The sequence below is a fragment of the Mustela putorius genome, unplaced genomic scaffold (assembly GCF_011764305.1).
Source record: "Mustela putorius furo isolate JIRA1106 unplaced genomic scaffold, ASM1176430v1.1 tig00003969_pilon_pilon_pilon, whole genome shotgun sequence".
Taxonomy (NCBI): Eukaryota; Metazoa; Chordata; class Mammalia; order Carnivora; family Mustelidae; genus Mustela; species Mustela putorius.
The window spans coordinates 796,349-817,792 of NW_025422112.1; the positions used below are offsets into that span (position 1 = coordinate 796,349).

A 21,444-nucleotide genomic window follows, 5' to 3' on the forward strand; every position below is an offset into this window, starting at 1 on the left:
TGTCTCTCTCTGTCAAATAAATAAAGTCTTTAAAAAATAATAAAATAAAATATTCAAAAAGAAAAAAAGAAGCTCAAAATAAAATATATCCTTAATCAGGTATCTGAACAGCATATATTTGATTTATAGCCCATTTTGTTCCAAAACAGATTTAAAGTGGTCTTATAAAAGATAAACAAGATAATATTTAAAAGGAAAAAAAAAAGTAAGAAACTAAGATAAAGTCAAGGATGATGTAAGTACCTAGAATGAGTTACATATATTCACATTTTCTGAAGCTTAAAAGTCAAAGTTTGTCAGGTATTTATCAAAAACTCTTTAAAAAGAAGAATATGAAAAAATGGTCAGCATACATTAAAAGGTGCTGCCTCTAAATAAAATACCATTTCAATAGATAGCCTTTTAACAACTTCCATGAGACTTCAAGTATATACTAAACAAATGGTCTCTTAAGGAGGTATAGAGATCTAAAGGCATGTACACAAAATATCTGGCCAGGAATGAAGAATTACTATGTATACTGTTATCTAAAAACAAACAAGAAATTGAACTTCACTAATATTTAATCAAGCTGACACTAGTATCCCTGCTGAATTGTCAGTCACAACTGAAGACAGATAACCTAAGAGTGAGAATTCCATAAAGTGGTGGAGTTGGCACCCTTAAACCACTTGTTTGCCTTCAACATTTTGCAGTTATAGGATGTCATCAACACAGTTCTTTTAATATTTAAAAAAGAAAACCCTTTATAAGGGTGGACTGTTTACAGTAAGTTTCATAAGATGGGAAAGTACTATTAAAATCTTTCTACTATAGAGAGATTGTCCATTAATTCACCGCTAAGTCCTTAAGAAATGTTATACTTAAGGGTAAGTTATACATTCTTAGACTGATGTTTTATAAATGAGACAAGTTACAAGCCTCTTCTATTATAAGCAGCTGAAAGGGATAGTTCATATAAAAAAATAAGCACCCTTAATCTGTCCTTTTTAGATAAAGGTGACATTTTTAGTAATGAGTAAGAAACTGTTTGTCAAAAAGAAACTTGGACTAACAGACTTATCTTAACTGTAGAGAACAGACCGACGATTACTAGAGGGGAGGTGGGCAGGAGAAATGGGTGAATAGGTGATGGGGATTAAGGAATGCACTTGTCATGATGAGTACTAGGTGATATATGGAATTACTGAATCACTATATTGAATACCTGAAACTAACATAATACTGTATGTTGTTAACTGTAACAGAATTAAAAGAAGAAGAACAACAACAACAACTTGGGCTAAGAAAACTGATGTTCAGAAATGCTTCCATCATGATTTGTAACTAAAAATGAAATTTGGTACCTACAAAAAGAAATCTTACTAGACACTTTAGATTTTATTTATTTATTTATTTGAGAGAGAAAGAGAGTACAGACAGGAGGAGACGTAGAAGGGGAGGGACAAGGGGAAAAGAATCTCAAGCAGACTCTGTGATAAGCGTGGAGCCTCACTGTAGGACCCTGATCATGACCTGAGCAGAAACCAAGAACCAGACACTTAATGGACTGAGCCACCCAGGCGCCCCTCTTACTGGACACTTTAAAATTTTTCCAAATAAAAAGGTTTCATGAGCTCAAATGATAAATCTTTTAAAAGGTAAAAACTTCCTGTTGGTTTAAAAGAATAACACACTGAAAATGGCAGAAATGTTCCAGTTTAGCTGCAATAAAAGTCTCTGTATACCTGACAGGAACAAAAACCTAGGATTATAATCTGTTTTGTAGAGCCCACAGTGAATTTCTTCCATTTAAATATACGTATCTTGGGGAACCTGGGTGGCTCAGTGGGTTAAAGCCTCTGCCTTTGGCTCAGATCATGATTTCAGAGTCCTGGAAACAAGTCCCGCATCAGGCTCTCTGCTCAGCGGGGAGCCTGCTTCCCTCCCTCTCTCTGCCTGGCTCTCTCCTACGTGTGATCTCTGTCTGTCAAATAAATCAGTAAAATCTTCTAAATATACATATTTTCCTTGACTTATGGCTTTCATCCATGAGTGCCATTAAAATTAAGCATCAAAATAAACTCCCCTTGGAACCAAACTGTATCAAAATAACAAGATGTAATTCAAAAATAAGTATAATTAATCAAACTGCACTCCAAAAAAGCTCTTGTACAATCGATAATTTTTACAGTGTATCACATGTTATCTATAGCTTCTTTTAAAATATCTTCATAAAAATGTTATATGTTATATAATGGACATTAATATATTAGTACAGTAAGACAAGTATATCAATACACATACAAGTACTGATGAACACTCCAAAATGCCTAATAAACATGTATAGCCAAAAAAGTTTAGACAACATTATCTTAATGAAATAAAGCCTCAGATATACAAGGAGCAATTCTGATACCCACCCCTCAGAGTGAAGCAATACAAGAATTCAATCTCTCTTGGAATTTTTGAAATGAGCAGAAAACATGATATATGAACAGAGACCAGAAATTTTATGAACTGAGACCCGAGTTCTATTAGTTGGGGGTAAAAGATAGATATGCAACCTTGGAAAATCTTTGGTGAGTGAAGCAGAATCAACTATGAAAACAAGCCAAGTATTCAAACCTCTCAGGATAACCTATATGCTGAGGCCAGCTTACCAAGAAAAAGATCCTGATCTTACCCTCTCCAGAGTAATCTACAGAATCTGTGCTTGCAAGGGCTGGCCAACTATTGCTCAGTATCTGTTCATCCACCCTTCCTCATGGAGAATTTCAGTTTTTTAGCTGAGTATATGGTCACCCAAAATAAAGACTATACTTTTCAATCTACCTTACTGCTAGATATGGCCACTAAGTTACGGCCACTGGAATGAAAGGAGAAATGGTATATGCAACTTTCAGGATACAATCATAAAAGAGGTAGGCAATACCTTCCCTTTCCCCTTTTCTCTTTTACTGACTCGAATCCAGCTTCATAGCTGGAGGAGCCATCTCAAACTATGGGGTGAACCTGGAGTTAGGGCTCATATATGATTGTACAAGGTAGAAGGAGCTTAGGTCCCTTACACTGTAAAGCTCCTTCCTCTGAGCTACTATGTAATAAAATACGTTTTTCTTCATATCACTGTTATTTGGAGTTTTCTGTCACTCCCAAGCTGAACTTAATCCTAGACCAAAAAGCCAAAAATTTTTATTAAGATGACCCAGTAAATCATAACCCATGAGAACCAAATCCATCACAGCAACAGACTAGGGAAAGAACAGAGCCTGGAATAGGAAAAGTATTTCTGGAATCAGCCAGTAGGCTGAGGATGCCTACCTAGGTCTATGATTCAAGTAATTCTAGGTAATTCAGCATTCCTAATTCTCCAATAACAGGGATCTGTCAGTGCCAAGGAATTATGAAATTCAATTCTTCTAGTTGGCAGGTACAACAATCACTAGGACAGGGAAAGTAAGCCAGGACAGGGCCCTAACACAAGCTAATCTCTCTTTAGGGTCACTACAAGTCAGACAAACTGTCCCATCATTGAGATCCCGTAAGAACTACAGATGTGCCTCTCACTCTTATCAGAATTCCTTTTGGTCAACATCCTCAAGAGAAAAATCAAGAGACAGCAAAATGAGAGTTAATTATTTTTCTTACAGATAGAAAAAATGGTAGGAATAAAAGTTACAGAATTAGACAAAGGTATAGAAGATCAAAACCGAAGCAAAGAAGCATTTGCTCAAGGAACCTTGATTTTCTTTTTATATCCAGATTTTTAAATTACTAAGAATTCACTACTTTAAAGATTAAAAAGCTGTTCACAAACCATCTCGTGCTGGTTAATAAATAAGCTAAATATCAATCTTTTCACATCAAGTATATAACAAATATGAAGAGAAATATATTTGATCAAATTACTACCCCACTGCTACCACATTAAACTGTCAAATTAAAACTCAACTTATAACTGCAAAAAGTTTAAACTTTTAAACTTATGATCTTAGCTTTCCTGCCCAAAGAATACTACCCATTATTGACATAGAGTACAGAAAACTTTTTTACCCACCATGTTAGAATGCACAAACATTCAATAAATGCAAAATCACCTGCATTAGAAAACACACTCTTTTTAATAATATAATTAGTTCTGGAACTGTTAAAGAGTTATGAATCATGTTTAAATTTGCCAGATACTAATGTGGTAAGCTTACTCTACTTAAATGGTGACCTGAGATCACAAGACAAGACATAAAAATGTGTTTTCGGGGCACTTGGGTGGCTCAGTGGGTTGAAGCCTCTGCCTTTGGCTCAGGTCATAATCCCAGGGTTCTGGGATAGAGCCCCACCTGGGGCTCTCTGCTCCACAGGGAGCCTGCTTCCTGTCTCTGCCTGAGTCTCTGCCTACTTGTGATCTGTCAAATAAATAAAATCTTTAAAAAAAAAATGTTTTGACAAAAGATAAAGTAAGCAGTTAATTCTAGAGGGAAAAAAAACTCACAGATAAAGAATGAGGCTAAAAGGAAATCAGCTGGGAAGAAAGAGGTAGGAAGATGAAAGAATTCATATAATAAAATATAAGACGATCAAAATAAGCATATCACAAATTTTCAGAATGTACCAGGATCAGGGGTTTAACAACACCTCTCTTTCATACTTCCTCACAAAACCAGGCACCAAGGTTAAGCTCACTCTATTATTCTAATTCAAGAGAGTATGCGTTTTAAAAAACCATGTCAAAGCTAGTATGAAAATCTGACCATTCCTAATCCGATTAATGAGAAAAATAGATTCACATTTATATATCAGAACAGATTCGTTTATGTTCCTCATTTTAACTATAATTAGGATATCTTTAATATCTGACATTTTTCTCTTCAAAATATTATACCAGCCATATTTTATAAATTTTACATTTTTTAAATAACAAAAGTATTTCCTGTGAGGGAAGTTTTTAAAATTAAGACTATATTTAGCTGTGGGAAGAGAAAAAAACATCTTGCCCTTCTGACTCAAAATACAGGAGGTACTTTTCTCTTTTCTTGCTATTAGAGTACACCACCAATGAGGTAGTCTAATCATCACAAACAGAAGTCTAGTTTTCAAACTAGTAGTTTTTAAACAAGATTTATCAGATACAATGTTCTTATTTAAGAAAATTTTAAAACTATTAAAATAATCACAATATGATTAAATAATTATCAGACATCATTTTAAATAAAAATATCCAAATATAAATTTAATGTTTACTCCCTTCAACTATCCCAGGCAGCTGTCCACTCAACTTAAGGAGGTATTACTCACACTGTATTCCTGGACTGGTACCTACTGAAGGTGTGCAACCCAACTGATGCTTTCACCCTAATCTCAAACTCTGATTACAGGAAATAGCTTTACCAGGGAAAAAGGAATTAGATCAATTATGCTCATAACAATTTTGATATTTCTCTGCTTTAGTAAATAAATTCTGGCTAATCACCCCATGACAATTTACCTCTTTTATTCTACGTATACATTTTGTGACTACCATTTGAGATACACTTAGACTTAATAAAGTCTATGAAAACAGAACAGCAAAATTAGAGAAAGACAGTATTTTAGAGAAGAGATGGCAGAGGACAAAACCAACACTACTAGCTCCACCTAAGAAATCTTTTCAAAGCATTCTCAACTAAGGCAAATAAATATGGAGGGGAGAAAAGTACAAGGGGCAGAAGTAGAAAGAACAAGCCTAAAGAATTCCAAAGGAATCTAGGCAGTGATAATAGTGAAAATAGCCACAAGGGATTATGCAATCCTCCCACGACTAAAAGAGAACAGCCAAGAATAATCAACTGGAACTAAAGCCGGTAGAATCGTAGAATCTATTAATTTTACTCAACAAGTTGCTACTTAAGGGCTATAAAAAATTAGATTATATCAAAATGATCTTCATTTATGTCTGAAATTACGAGGCTTCTGTTCATTTATGCGTTATGGAGGATCCCAAAATCATTTCTGAGGAAAATAATGGCTCTGTCCTCCTCTGCTAGAGAGGGAGAGATGCCTCTTATTCAAAACAAATACCCCCATCAGATCTTTGAAATTTACAAAATCCCATACACAGCCGTTTACTCATAAAGCTTATGTCTATGCATTTACACTGGCCAAAGGAAAAAAGGAGGGCAGGGTTAACTGCATTCCCACCAGTTCTCAGACAGTATTAATAAACTCACCTTCACATGAATACATTTAAAAATATGGTGTAAGAAATGACAGCCAAGTAAAGTTGTTTGAAAGACAGCATAAAATGTTGTTAAGGATTTTTTTTAATTGCATCACACATTAGGACAAAACTGGGTAAAATTTCTTTCTAGTTTTAGTGTCAGAAATAGTTTTCCTTTTCCTGGGTACTGGATTTGTTTTCAAGAACACTAATTTCTCACCTTGGAATGTCTTCCTCTTCCACAATGACTGGTAGAAATCTGAGAGCCAAAGCTGTGCCCCACCTGCAGCAAACATTTTATTTACTACCTTAACTTCTGGTTCCACTACCTGGCCCTACTTTTTCCCTTTCCTTGTATGTTCCCCCCCTCCCCCGACATTAAAATTTACTGAACACCTACTACATGCTGGATGGGGTACTATTCTAATGTCTGTATGAACAACATACTGTATATAGAGCTATCATTGCCTTCACAGATGTAAATTATTTTTTCATCTTTACTAGTTAAAGTGCTTGGTAATAAGCCCTCATATTATCATTTCTGAACTTCAACACAGTAATGATGAGAACTACGAAGGGTCTGGGATTTTACCCTACTTGTAAACTAAAGAACTATCCTGTTACTGGTACATGGCGTTGACAAAAGACATCAGACTACTGGGTCAGAAACAAAAAATTCTGTCATCATGGCAGAGCAAGCAGCAGACCACAGTGTTGTCAATTCTTTTTGCCCTCTCCCCCACCCCAAGTTCTATAGGGGCAAAAGGTGAACCTACATATTGGGTAGAGATACAGGAGGGGAACAGTATGGGGAATTTACTATATTCATACTAAGTAACAGGCAAACCTGCAATTTATCTGATATAAGCGGGGGGGTAGGAACGGAAAGGTGGGTGTATGAAGTAATAAATGTTATCTTATTCTTCAAGGTTGCTTGCTTCAAACACAACCCTAAAAAATAGCCCAGTTTGAGAGTGGTTAAGACCTTGCATTCTTGGGGTACCTGGGTGGCTCAGTGGGTTAAAGCCTCTGCCTTCGGCTCAAGTCATAATCCCAGGGTCCTAGGATCGAGCCCCACAACGGGCTCTGTGCTGGGCAGGGAGCCTGCTTCCTCCTCTCTCTCTCTCTGCCTGCCTCTCTGCCTATTTGTGATCTCTGTCAAATAAATAAATAAAATCTTAAAAAAAAAAAAAAAAAAGACCTTGCATTCTTGCCACACTCAGCAGGAACACACAAGACCCATGGCAGATGACCTCTCACACCAAGTGCTTATTAAATAAATAACTAGACTTATTAACCTCCTCAAACATCGGAAAAATTATTTCTAAATTTAAAGATCTATTAAAAGAAAAACAGAGTTTTTGTTTTACTCACCACTGTATATCTACTGTCTGGTACACTACCTGATAGGAAATAGACACCCAGTAAGTGAATAAAGCCAAAATGACCCATTTTTAACAAAACTTCAAGTTAACGTTTATTTTTAAGTCTCAATTTCTTCACCTGTAAAGTGAGAACAAATTTTTTTTTTCTTGTATCTAACTGAGTACCATCCTGAATCAGTACTTTACCTGTTGAGGAAGTTTTTACGTAGCTTGTAGACCACTTCTACCAGCTAACACTGAGTAAAAAGCACATCCTTAAAGCAACTTTCTCGTATATACGACTGCCTAAATCACTGGCTAATGACTCTCTCTCTTTAGAACACCTGATTTTTAACAGTGAAGAGTCCTATCAGGCACTCATAAATCTATCCTACAAATCCACACATTGTCTGAAAGGAAGACAACTGTCTCCTTTGTTCTTTTAAAAATGGAACTTAAAAAAAAAAAAATTCCCCACGCTACTTTTGCTGATTATGAAGCCAAATAAAATCTGGGATACAGTTTAGAGACTTGATCTGAACAGCACTCATGTATTTTAAGGCAGGAAGACTGAAATACTGAAATTTTTTCTAGTCTAAGTACTATGACCTACTTATTAGTGAACCTGGAAAATTACTTAACTCTCAGAATTTCAATTTACCTATGAGATTAATAAATTATTTACAGCTTTTAAGGTTTTTGTTAAGAGTTAATAATACTAGCCAAATACTTTTGTACAGTACTTGTTACATTAACATCCATATATATTAGCTTTTCTATCAACTTCCTTCATGCATAATCCCTTACAAAAGAAAAGACCTGGTAGCTTTGTAAGATAGATACCTCTGCTTGCAAACTCTCCATGAAACCACTTTCCCCACAATCCTGAGATTTCAAGTTCATTATGCCACAGAACTTAAGTTCTTTACTAACATGCCTATTAAGTGTTACTGTGAATATATTTTTGATGAGATTAACATTTACACCAGTAGACTCTGAATAAAGCAGATTATCCTCCGTAACATGGATGGGCCCCATCAACTAAAGTAAAGGCCTTAACAGAAAAAAAGATGCAGGTCCCCCAAGTAAGAGGGAATTTTGTCTTCAGACTCAAGATACATCAATTCTTTCTATGGTCTCCAAGCTACCAACCTACCACAGAGATCTTAGAATTGCTAGCCTCCACAATCACAGAAACCAATCTTAATTTTAATCTCTCTCTCCCTATCTCTCTCTCTCTCTCTCTCACACACAAACACACACACACACACCCCACTGGTTTCTTTCTTTAAAAAACTATTGACTAATATACCAGCAAACTCTGAGAAGTTTGTTTATACCTTTATTACTAAGAAAAAACTTGCAATAGGCTAAGAAATCTTAAAAAGAAGGGAATAAATGCAAACTGACCATAGAAGAAATAAAGAATGGTAATTCTACACTGACAAAGGCAAAATAATAATAGACAGGATTCCAAGTCTTAGGTAGGAATTACTGGGTATCAGAAATTTTATCCAATTTAATTAAAAGAGTCACTGGCTTCATATGGCCAACTTTTACCTCCTATTTCTCCCTAAATCCCATTAAAATGAGAATAAAGGAATAAAAGGTAAAAGCCCATAATAACAAAGAATATGCAGAATTCCCCAAACAGATGAAAGAGTGTAACACACTTCTGAAAGATGAAAAGAAAACTAAATAGGACTAATGAAACAAAGCATGAAAAAGTAACAGTTTAGAGCCAAAAAGAGCTGCAACTTAAGAGGAAAAAATCCTACCCAGCAAAGGGCATTTGTAGCGACTGGGCTAGAAATAAAGAATTAACATAAGGACCAAGTGCTGAGTGGTCAACCTCATCTTTTCTCCTGACTTTAATACCACCCAACAAAGTCTACAGACAAGCATTAACTCCCAAGCAAGAAAATCTTTTCTTAACCCTAAACTGAAACTGAATGAACAAGACTGAGAGACAAAGACAGCTAATACCTAATGAAAAAGCACCTCTCACCCGGCATTCAGAGGTTTCCTAAAACAAGTGCAGGCTATTTAACTAAGATTCACTTAGCCCACAGCAAACCTGTCAAAAATTTCCAATTCTTCAAGTTTAAACACCAACAAAATACCAAAAATAATTAGACATTTGGAAAAAGTATGCAACACAATGAGAAAGATCAAAATATACAAATACAGAAACCAATTCAGACTATAAAGAGACTTTTACTATATCCCTATAACAAAGAATACTATTTTTTTTTTTTTAGATTTATTTGACAGAGATCACAAACAGGCAGAAAGGCAAGCAGAGAGAGAGAGGGGGAAGCAGGCTCCCCGCCAAGCAGAGATCCCGATGTGGGGCTCGATCCCAGGAACCCAAGACTATGACCTGAGCCAAAGGCAGAGGTCTAACCCACTGAGCCACATAGGTACCCCAAGAATACTATTTTTTAAATGGTATGAATAGAGAGTCCTGGCTGCCTCAGGACATACTGCCTGTGACTTTTTCTTTTTTTTTTTTTTTTGCCTGTGACTCTTGATCTTAGGGTTGAGTTTAAGTCCCACACTGGGTACAGAGCTTACTTAATAAAATTAATTAATTAATTAATTAATTATTTTTTAAAGGGTACAAATGAGGACAAGAGTTCTTAGAAACAGTAATGTAATTGTCAAAATTAAATATTCAGAGAGACAGAAATATGGTAGTGAACTCTAAAAAGACAAAAAATTAGCTGGTAAAGAAGCAAGAAAGTGATTTTTAAAAACCCATGGGCCCTAGAAAGGGCCAGAAGATGTAGGGGGAAAAAAAACACACACACACACACACACACACAGGAAAATTTCACAGAGCTGAAGGGCTCACTTTTCAAATTGAAAAGGCCCACCAAGTACTCCACAACATGAAATACTAAACACCAGAAGATAGAGAAAAGATCGTAAAGCAGGGGTGCAGGGATGGCCACTTAACCACCCATAAGTCTCATAGGAGAAATCAGACAACCCATACACAATACCAGATACTAGAAAGCTAAGAAACAATGCTTTAAAATTTTTTTTAAAAAGGCGATATTCAACTTTGTTTTCTATATAAAGCAAATTATTACTAAAATATGATGTCATCAGAAAGTTACTAAGTATGTCATTAGGAGGGCACAGAAAGTAAATGAAATATAGGCAAACAATAACTCTCTACTCAGGACAGCAGGAGAAATCAGGGATGACAGATATACAACAGGCCTAGAGAATGGCAAACCCAGACAAATGGCAAACACATCCTGTGGGGCAGACCTCCAAAAAAGGTAGATGCAACAGAACCAAATGCCCAAGACCTTGAAAAAAGCAGCCTGTATAAAAGCACAGGCATGCAAGCTAAATTAAAAAAAGATTCAGTCAGCAACCCAAAGAATAAAAACTGTTCTAGTCTTAATCCAAGGTCTTTATTTTGTTTTTAAGTTAAATAAACAATGGACTACAGGAATAAAAATGAAGTGAATTTTAAGTAATAGATAAAAGAAAAAACTAAAAGACATTAATTAGGGATAGAGTGATGAAGACGTGATTTCAGATTTTGTTTTTTAAATTTTATTAATTTGAGAATAAGGGACAGAGCATGAGCGAAGTGGAGGGGTAGGGGTAGGGAGGAAAGCAGACTCCCCGCTGAGGAGGGAGCCCACCCAGGACCCTGGGATCATGACCTAACCAACTGAGCCACCCAGGCGCCCCATGATTTCAGATTTTAAATTAAAAAGAAAATTAAATATTCAATGCAAAGTAAAATTAAGATATACTTTGCTTTATACTACATCAAGCTAAGCAGAGCAAAAGTCAATTGTAACAAAAAAAAAAAAAAAAGGTGTAAATCTCATATCCCCAGGAAACTATTACTCTGTTTTGGGGGTAAGAACCCCAAGTTCTTCCTTTTAGCTACTTAAACTGTTCTTTCTGTCTAACTGCTACATAATAGACCTAGCTCTTTCCCATTACCCATTAAAAAGTCAAATATCTTGCCAATGTGACAAATTTTCAAGGATCTATGGCTGCTACTATAGCCTACTCTTCCCATCTTCCAGCATTTTCTCTCCTCCACTAAGTTATATCTCTAATTCTACAAACTTTTCTGTTTGCTCTCTTCTAAACATACCCACTTTAGTCAAATTAAGCATATAAGCAAGATACCTATAAGAATTTAACAACTTTTGGGGTTGTCTAATCTCCAAACACCATGATACCGGAAAGTTTTGGTTTTTGGTTGCATTTTTTTTTTTTTTAAATTTAGTGAATGAAGATTTGTAAGCCACGATGTAGCTTCGAAAGAACACCTTGATATTACTGAAGGGTACAGTAGCCATGAGTGCTATCTGAATGAAAGGCTACTCTGAATACCCATGTATCTACAATGTATCTGTCTTCCTGGTCTTAAGAAAATAAACGAAATTACAGCCACTGAACTTTTCTTTTCAAATCCCATGTAAAGATATAGTTAAATACAAGATTTACTTCACTTTTATGAATCCTAGCCATCTATATAAAAGGGGAACATGTTTGTAAAATGATAAAGTATTTCTTCATGACACTCTTTACCACCAGTTTTTCAAAAACTGTTTCAATGATTTTATATCTATTCTTCAAGTATTTATATAAATAATGTACTTGGCATCCTGACCCTATTACCTGGGCAAATATTTTAATTTTAAGTTTAATTTTAAGGATAAGAGGATTTTTAAAGAATACCAATAACTGGCTTGATAATAAAGACCAAACATGTCCCCAATACTTAATGATTTTCCTTACTAGAGTTAAATTTAAAAAAATATTTACTGGGCAAATCTACAAACCATATGTAAATATGGCAATACGTACATAAATACTTTACAGTTAAAAGCATTAAAAAGGGGGGTGAGGGGGGATAAGAAATCTACGGGTTATTTCCCAAAATGAAACAATTAGCATTCTAACTTTTTTGCCTTGAATAGAACCTTATAAGTAATCTTCCATGTTTCTTTCCTATTTTTGTAATTTTTAAAGCTATTCTATGATTTCTGGAGACAACTGAAATACATGCAAGCTGCTCAACTATGTCAACAAAAACTAAACTTTAACAACTACAGCAAATCAACTTGGTTCAGCATAGCAGAGAACAAAACAGTTATTCTGTTTGCTAATTTTAACACTATCTAAGACAAGGTTATAAAATAACCATAATCTATAGCTTTCTTGACATGGGGAATACTGCCAGGGTGATTTCCCTGCTGAAGACAATTAGTAAAAACCTATGGACCCACAAACATTTGGGTAAAAACTATGTCCTTTTTATTTTATAATAAAATAGCTGTAGTAGTATGTGAACAGCTAAACTTAGAAAAGTTGTCCATATAAGGCTTTTACTAAATAGTTTAAAATAAAAATTACTTCTTTCCAACTTTCTCTTAAATCTAAAATTATGTCAAAACAATTTTTTCAATTCAAATGACATTTTTGTTGTCATTAGAAAATACACAGCTCTTTCACTCAACTAAATATCCCAAAGGGCAAAAGGAACTTTGAAGCAATTAAGATAAATGCCCTACCTTGTGGGAAAGAAATCTCAATAATCCTAAGCACAAGAGCTTTATTATTTAAATTTCCTCCACAAATTCCCTACATATTTAAAAAATACATATACTACACATACATGTTAATACCAACAATTCTGCTTCAGAACCAAGATAAATTATAGCAATTTATAATAAAAAAATTTTAGAAAATAATTCACTTAAGTTCTTAAATTAAAAAGTTAGTTTGTAGATAATAAAATCACAAACAAGTATTAATCATACCTCAAAAAACTGTTAAGTAGTTCAGTAAAGATGTTCTAAGTCACCCAAAATAAGAGATGTTCATCAAACTGAAGAGACTTTTCACATCAGTAAAAGCTTTTCATAACAGCAGAAATCATTTTTTTAAAAAAGGGGGACAGCAAGTAGGAATACCAGTAGCATTACTAAAGGGCTGAAATTTTAAAATTAAGAAATCTAACAAGATGATATATTTGCCAATTTCAGACCTAGCATAACATCCTTAAGAATGTTGCCAGTAACAAGCACAGAAGTATTCAATAAATGTTTTTCCTGAATTTGGACTGAACTGTGAAACTATGCATACAACCAAGAACTGTCAAAAGCACTTGACAATAGAGATAATTAGGTATACTGTACTGACACAGGAACCAAAGTAAAAAACTTGAACAATGCATACATAAAACAAAATTTTTAAAGCTTTGTAACATTTAGAATACAACAAAAACAATGTAAACCTATGCAATAACACAACACAATGTATATAATTCAGAGATACACCATTAGCAAGCAATTCAAAAGATCTCAGCATTAAAGAGTTGTTAAAATCAAGATTCCTAATAGTCAAAGTGCTGAGGTCTTCAAGCAGAATAATCTGACAAATTTATGGATCAACAGCAGGCCAGCCTAATCCAAACTTTAAATATTATTAAAATATTAGATAGAAAATATTAAAAGGAAACAAAAACTATACTGAAAAAAACTACAGTGCAAAAATCTAGAGTCATTGAAAGATCAAGACCACATAGACCTGTGAACTATTCTAGGGAACAGTGAGGGGAAGCCTAACTTCTCCATGTGAAGCTGATTTTCCTTTATTTAATTTTAGGTTAAGAAATAGCTAATTGCCCCGAAGTTTACTGTAGTACTTGCTTTGCTTTATAAAAGAAAACCTACATGTTCTTCCACATATTAATATATCTCTGAAGTAATTTCTTATTAAGAATTAGTTTAGCCTTATGGAAAGTTACAAACCTCAATCTTTCAGTTACTTCAATTACAGAACCTAGAGCAGTGTTATCCAACAGAAATATAACGCAAACCACTTTATATACATATATATGTACACACACTACATATAGCCACTTTAAAAAAAGGTAAAAATGTGAAATTAATTTTAATCATATTTTTTTAACCAAAAGTATCTAATACATTGCAAATGTAATGAACATTTAAAAAGCTCTGGTAAAATATATTTTACATCTTTTTTCACATAGAGTCTTTAAAAATCTAATGTGCACTTCACAGCATATCTCAATTAAGACTGGACTCCTCTTAAGTGATTAACAGTTTTATGTGGCTAGTGGTTACTAAGTTGGACAGCACAGGTCTAGAGTTCTTTCTCTGATTTTAAGATACATGTATAAAAAGTCAAAATATCTGAAATGGAAGCACACAATATATTAAATTTAAAGGGCTGGGAGGGACACTGAAAAAGCTCAACACAGCAGTTCCCCTTGAGTCCATCAGGCCTAGGGTGATATAATGTCCCAATTTGCTAGGAAATCCCTAAATACTAGAGAGAGTCCAAACTTGTACTTTTTGTCATGATGTAACTATTAACAGCACCCCTGTAATTCTCAAAAAGTATCCCCCTTTAGAAAATAATTATACAGTCACTGGTCATCCTATCTACATCCATATCCTCAACGATAATTCCACTTTCCTCGGAAGAAAATTTAAAGTCTAATTCTGACGTCAAGAAAAGCAGCTCTAAATTCAAATTAAAGAATCCTAAATTCTCTACCCTCACCAAAAAAAAAAAAGAAAAAAGAAAAAAAGAAAAAGAAAAAGAAAAAAAAAGATGCTGCTGAAAATGTTTTATTTTAAATTGCAGACTAAAAAAAAAAAGAAAAAGAAAAAAAAAAGTAAGAATTACCTGTTGAACAAGGCATCTGGAAATTGGGATCATTGCTATCCAAAACAGGCAAACAGAACTGGTTACTTGCAGATCCTAGCATAGGATCCTTATCGCTGAGCATGTTCTTCAGCGAGTCCTCTAAGACATTTTGACTTGTACTAAAATCCTCACAGACTTCATTCTCCAGGTTGGATCCTAGAAATAGGGCATCATCTAAGTGTTCAGTAGGAATTAAATGATTAAATGTATCAACTATATCCATGAAGACTTCTGTGTGTCTTTCAGCCCTATAGAAAGACAAAAAAAATACCATAAGAAATAAAGCTATCAATTGAAAATCACCTAAAACCAAATTATTTTAATAGTTTTGAGTCTAAGAACACACTTAGGTATTTCTGAATTGTTTTTAAAAAAAATCCTCACTGTTTTTAGAATAAACATTTGGACATGTAGAATGAGTCTTTACTAAAATGTTTCTTTATCACACATGTAGAATATCATTTTACCAGAAATCCTATTAAATGTTTACTCAATTCATTATTGGGGGGGGAACCTATGTATATAATCCATTAATTTCATACAGTTGAAAAAAAAATGACATGGCTTAAACCATAAAAACCATATGTTTTTAACCATAATCTTTTCATAAATTAAGAATGACACTGCTTTTACAATATATCAATATAAAAGAGCCAAAATCAAATTATTGTCCCATACCTACTAAAACTGCAAAACAGCCTTGTTTTATTTACAAAGCATTTAAATTATTTATAGAAAGGTAATATAGAGCGAAAAGGTAGTTTTTAGGGGTAGGAAGAAAAAATGGAAAGAAACTATTAATTAAACCCAACAAATCAAAACTCAAAAACCTACACATATGCAAGCAGAGACATGAACATACATGCATTTAAAGGGACTCCTTTTATCCTTTTAGTATAAAATGAGATAAATGAAAAGAAAACAACATATCAGAGATTTAAAATCATTTTACTGTTATGTGAAATATATACAGATGTAAAGCTAGTTGCCTACTGATACTACTAGGTACTGCTCAGAAAGGTCATCTAATGCCCAGAAGAGACTCGTTTAGTCAAAAGTTCAATAATTTTCAATACTGGTTCAGAAAAAACTGAACCAATATACTTTGGAAGGTGGAGGGGAGGCATCAACAAAAACATCTAATAATATTCAGTCAGCTAGAAAATTGACTTGAGAACATCTTTGGTTCAAAATTCCAAGTATTTTCAGTGTCAATCAAACTGTCATTGATTCTTTCCCCTATAAAAATGATGAAAGAAGGGGAAGTCCAAAATCTCTCAACAATTTACTGGTAATATATTATATGCTGCTAATCATCTTACTTAAATTTAACCCACTTATTTCGAATAGTAATAGGCTCTATATAGAAAATAACATGTAAATAATTTGTTTAAAACAAAATTCATTTGAACAATTTAAATGTCTTCCCCCAAAACCACAAAACAGCCAAGATTCAGTCCTAGGTCAAGGCTCCATAGCCCATAGCCATACTTCTTCCTTTCATATCAAGCTACAAGAGCTAGAAATTGACTACATTTGACTCATTAAAGGCTTTTCTTTAAAAATAATTTTCCATAATTTCCTGGCCAATCAGTGGTTGCCTGGGTACTTGGATAACAGAAGGCTAGAATGCAAAGGGACAAGCAGATACTTTGGGAGATGTTGAAAATGCCTTAAATCATGAATGTATACCTCTGCTGAAATTATAAACCTGTTCATTTTAAGTGGAAAGTTTACTGTAGCTCAATTTAAAGTCCTGAAACCAAAAGAAAGAGAATTTCCTCTTTCTCATAAAAGTTCATCCCCTTCTAAATAGAAGGATTTTAGTATTACTTCTCAAATTTTGCAATTTACTCATGTTAAAAATATAATAAAACACTGAAATAAAATATTATTTGATTGATTTGCTGGTTATTTTATATGCATTTTCTAACTATAATATTAAAAGAAAATTATAGCTCACAATGCTGATGAAAAGTCGGGAAATGTTTTAATTCCCAAACGTTACCTGAGTCTCAGTAACTGAGAAAAGCTCAATTATCATACTTCACCAATACTTCCCTAATATGTTTTTAAGTTCCAAAAAAATTTTAGTATAGTAAATTTTTGTCAGTTAAAAATAATTTAAAAAAATGTTACTAAATGTTTACACAATCAAGTAGCTAGAACTACAGACAAATTAGTTTATCTGAATGTGCTGGAATCCAAGACTACTTCCTCTTCAAAGCTGCATCCCAATTAGCAACCTTTTTTTCTCAGATGAATCAAAAAGAAAAAAAAAATGACAATTCCAGTTCTGAAAGCAAATAGTTAACTTTCCTTCAAAAAAAAAAAAAAAGTACGCTAAATCTACTAAAAACACACTCATTCCACTAGCAATACAAATCTGGTAAATTCTACAAACTTCACCTGAAGTCAGTTTTCGGTTACTACTGGCTGTGTGCTTTCAAGTGATGGAGATATTCAGAATATTCAGAAATTATGATCACACAACTCAAAATCACAAAGGTAAGGGAGGCCAGCCCATTCTAAATAGCAATCTAAATATGCAACATATTTTCTTCAGTAACACTGCTATTAGTAAACCATGCCAAAACTCCTTTATAAAAATTACTTTAAAAGCCTGTGGCATATTTTTTAATCTCAATGGTAGACAATATTTAGTCTTTAAAGACCAATTAAAAAAAAAAAAGTAAAACCTACTGTAAATAAGATGGGTAAGCCAAATTTTCCAGTACAGGTATTTGGCCAAAACTGGTATATGACTTACAAAGTGTGTTCTATCTGGATTTAAATAAGCACATCAGGAAAAAAGCTTCCATGGTCAAATGTTGAGAAGGACTGGCATAACAAAGTTACCTTTCTTTAATAATACTTTTAATTCATTCAATGAACGTTTGTTAAGCAGCTACCATTGAGACATCTTTAATATTCCAACAGAGAATAAGGTATAAAGCATCCCAAACTTAAGGGTCCCAAGAAGACAATTTCTACACAGCATATCACAAGACTAGTTTTCTTGTAAAACTGTTGTACACTAGTAAAACTGACTTTTCATAAGCAGTTGCAACCGGCTCTGGGGGTAATTCCAAAGAATTCCAAAAATGATAATATATAGTCATCCCACAAAACTATCTTGAAAGTATTATTTAATGGAAGTACAAAGTCATTTATTTTAAAAAAATCAGTTTCAAGTGTTCAATATCAAAAATAAAATAATAGCATCTTCCATACTAAACTGGAAAACAAACAAGTTGATTGCAGGAATATTAATTCACTTAACATGAACATACTAATCTACTAAATGCAGAGTGGTAAACTGCGTTGGATCATGCAACAAAAAAGGACAATAGTAGAAAAACTAGTAAAATCAAAATAAAGCCTAGATGTTAGTTAATAGTAATGCACCAATTTTAATCTCTAGTTCTGATTAAGGCATTAGCATTATGTGAGATGTAACAATTAGGAAATTAGGATGAGGATATACAGGAACTCTACACAGTGTCGACAATTTTTCTATAAATCTAAAATTATTCCAAAATTAGTCTTTTTTAAAACACTAATCTAAAATTAGAGAAGGGGCAGCTGGCTGGCTCAGTCAAAGAGCACGTGACTTTTGGTATCTCAGGGTCATGAGTCTGAGCCCAAAGTTGGGTATAGTGATTACTTAAATAAATTTTTAAAAAATGATACTGTTTAAAAGTGTATTTAAACATAATAATAAAATAGAATTGGGGAGGTATTTAATAATGTGGATAAACAATCAGATCTAATTAAATAAAAAAAAGAGTTGATTCAATATCTATTAATGAAACAAACTGCTTCAGTTAAACAAATTTCTATATCTTACAATGAAACTATATTTAAATGCTTCCTTATACTTGGCATTATAAATTTAATAATTAAAACAGGGGAACTTGGCTGACTCAGTCAGTGGAGCATCCGACTCTTGAACTCAGGGCGAGAGTTCAAGACCCACACTGAGTGTAGAGATAATACTTAAAAATAAAATCTTCAACCGGCCCCTGAGTGGCTCAGTCACCAGAGTGTCGAACTCTTGCTTTCAGCTCAGGTTATGACCTCAAGGTTGTGAAATCAAGACCACAGCAGGCTCCACACTAAGTGTGAAGGCTATTTGTGATTCTCTGTTTTTTCCCTTTGTCTCTCCCCACCTCTAATAAAAAAAAATAGTAATAAAATAAATCTTCGAAAAATAAAACATAACAAGCCTATCTAGGGTGTATGCTAAGTGGCTAATGATACATATATATACAATTAAACTGATACATATATATCCAATTAAAAACTGATACGGAATATATATATGCTAAAATCAGAAATTATTTCTCAGTTCACACCTCATGTTTACAGACCATAAAATATATTCAGCTAAGTCAGAGAATTTGGATAATCCACTTAATTAGTTATCATAGGTAACAGTGCAACAAATACCACTCAATAGTCAAGGAATGCACAATATAAAAGAATATAGACATATAAACAAATACAATACATAAACATCACAACAAAATATGAAAGTGTCATACTGAAGGACTGCAGACATCTTCACAGAGGAAGGTGAAACTTACGAGGTCAAGAAAAAATCTAAGCAGCTGGATTCTAAAAGTCCAGAGAATACTCCAGACAAACGCAATAGCAAGCACTAATTATGAACAACAGAGTCTGGTCCTACCAGACCATTTAGAAAGACTCAGAATACAATTTAAAAAATAAGTATTACTACCAACATTCTGAATAAAATTTAATCTAAGTTTGAAGATATTTACTGCTTTAAAATACTTGTTTTATCTTAACTCATAAAAAATTATACTGCAGGGGCACCCGGGTGGCTCAGTGGGTTAAAGCCTCTGCTGGCAGCTCAGGTCATGACCCCAGAGTCCTGGGATTGAGCCCCCGCATAGGGTTCTCTGCTCAGCAGGGAGCCTGCTTCCTCCCCTCTCTCTCTGCCTGCCTCTCTGCCTACTTGTGATCTCTGTCAAATAAATAAATAAAACCTTTAAAAAAAATTATACTGCAGCCAAACTTAGTTTACGCTAAAAAAAAACCCAACATGTATTATTCCATGTATGAATAGAAAGCAGAAAGATTTAGAAAGCACCAATAGCACAGATATATTTTATATATATACTTCTACATAAATCCCCTTTTACATTAAAATTATCTCAACTTTCCAGAAGCATCTTCAAAGTAAAACTATGTGTTTTATAATGTTATCTCCTTAAAAAAAAAAAAAAAGATCTAAATCTAACGATAAATCAGTAAAGCTATCAAAGGCCCTAAGAGGTTATCCCATGATGAAGTTCTGTCTCATACAGTCTATGTTTGTGTGTAAGTGTATCGGGGGGTGGTATGGAGGGTACAAATATATTCAGAAGATTATAAAATCTATGATGAAAGATTAAACAGGGTCATAGTTATAGGGGAGAAGGAGGGTTTCTACATACAATGCTAAATGAAGACATTGCTTATTATAGGGCAACATGTAATCCAAAAACTGGAAACCATGATCTGTATAAAAATGGAGAAGAGAAATCTAGGCAAAGACCTAAATGCAAAGGCCCTGGGAGTGGAAACTTGGTGCCTCCCAGTCCCTACACTACAGTTTAAAGTAAGCCATTAATTCATCAGGCATGCTTACCATGAACAAATTTCTAATAGGCAGTAGTAGTAGAAAAATAAAAGTACTACTACTAATGGTGATGAAACACATAAAATGATGTGCTCTAATTTCACACCAGGCAATGTTCTACACGCTTTACATCAGTAATTCTCAATCAGAGGTGATTATGCCCCTCTAGAGGACATCTGGTAATCACCAACTGGAGGGCAGGCTACTGGCATCTAGTAAAATTACTACAATGCACTAGGAAAGCCCCACAACAAAGAGTTATCCAGCCAGAAAACTGCTAAAGAAACTCTGCTTTACATTTACTAATTTAATCCTCACAACAACACTATATTATAAACAAAGAAAGAAAGAAACAAATGGAGGAAGGAGGGAAGAAATTAACTGGGATCAAGGAGATTAAATTACTTGCTACAGTAAGTGGTGGAGATGAAATCTGAACCCAGAAAATTTCATCCGAGAATTAATGCACTTACCACTACACCCTACACTACCTGTTTATAAAGTAAAATGGATTGAATATTTACTCT

The 21,444-nt window shown here is 33.9% G+C and overlaps 1 protein-coding gene across 5 annotated transcripts in view; it reads right to left on the reverse strand.

The window, feature by feature from the left end:
- PHF3 (PHD finger protein 3) overlaps window positions 1–21,444 on the reverse strand; it is an 86,721-nt gene that overhangs the window by 60,456 nt on the left and 4,821 nt on the right. For 3 of the 5 annotated variants that reach the window (XM_004775653.3, XM_004775654.3, XM_004775652.3), the window contains exon 2: window positions 15,247–15,515. The exons of 1 other annotated variant lie outside the window; for it this stretch is intronic. In XM_004775653.3, coding sequence (XP_004775710.1) covers window positions 15,247–15,490 — 244 coding nt within the window. In that variant the 5' untranslated portion in view covers window positions 15,491–15,515. The remainder of the gene's footprint in view (window positions 1–15,246; window positions 15,516–21,444) is intronic. One more of the 5 variants, XM_013047384.2, reaches the window with a different exon arrangement.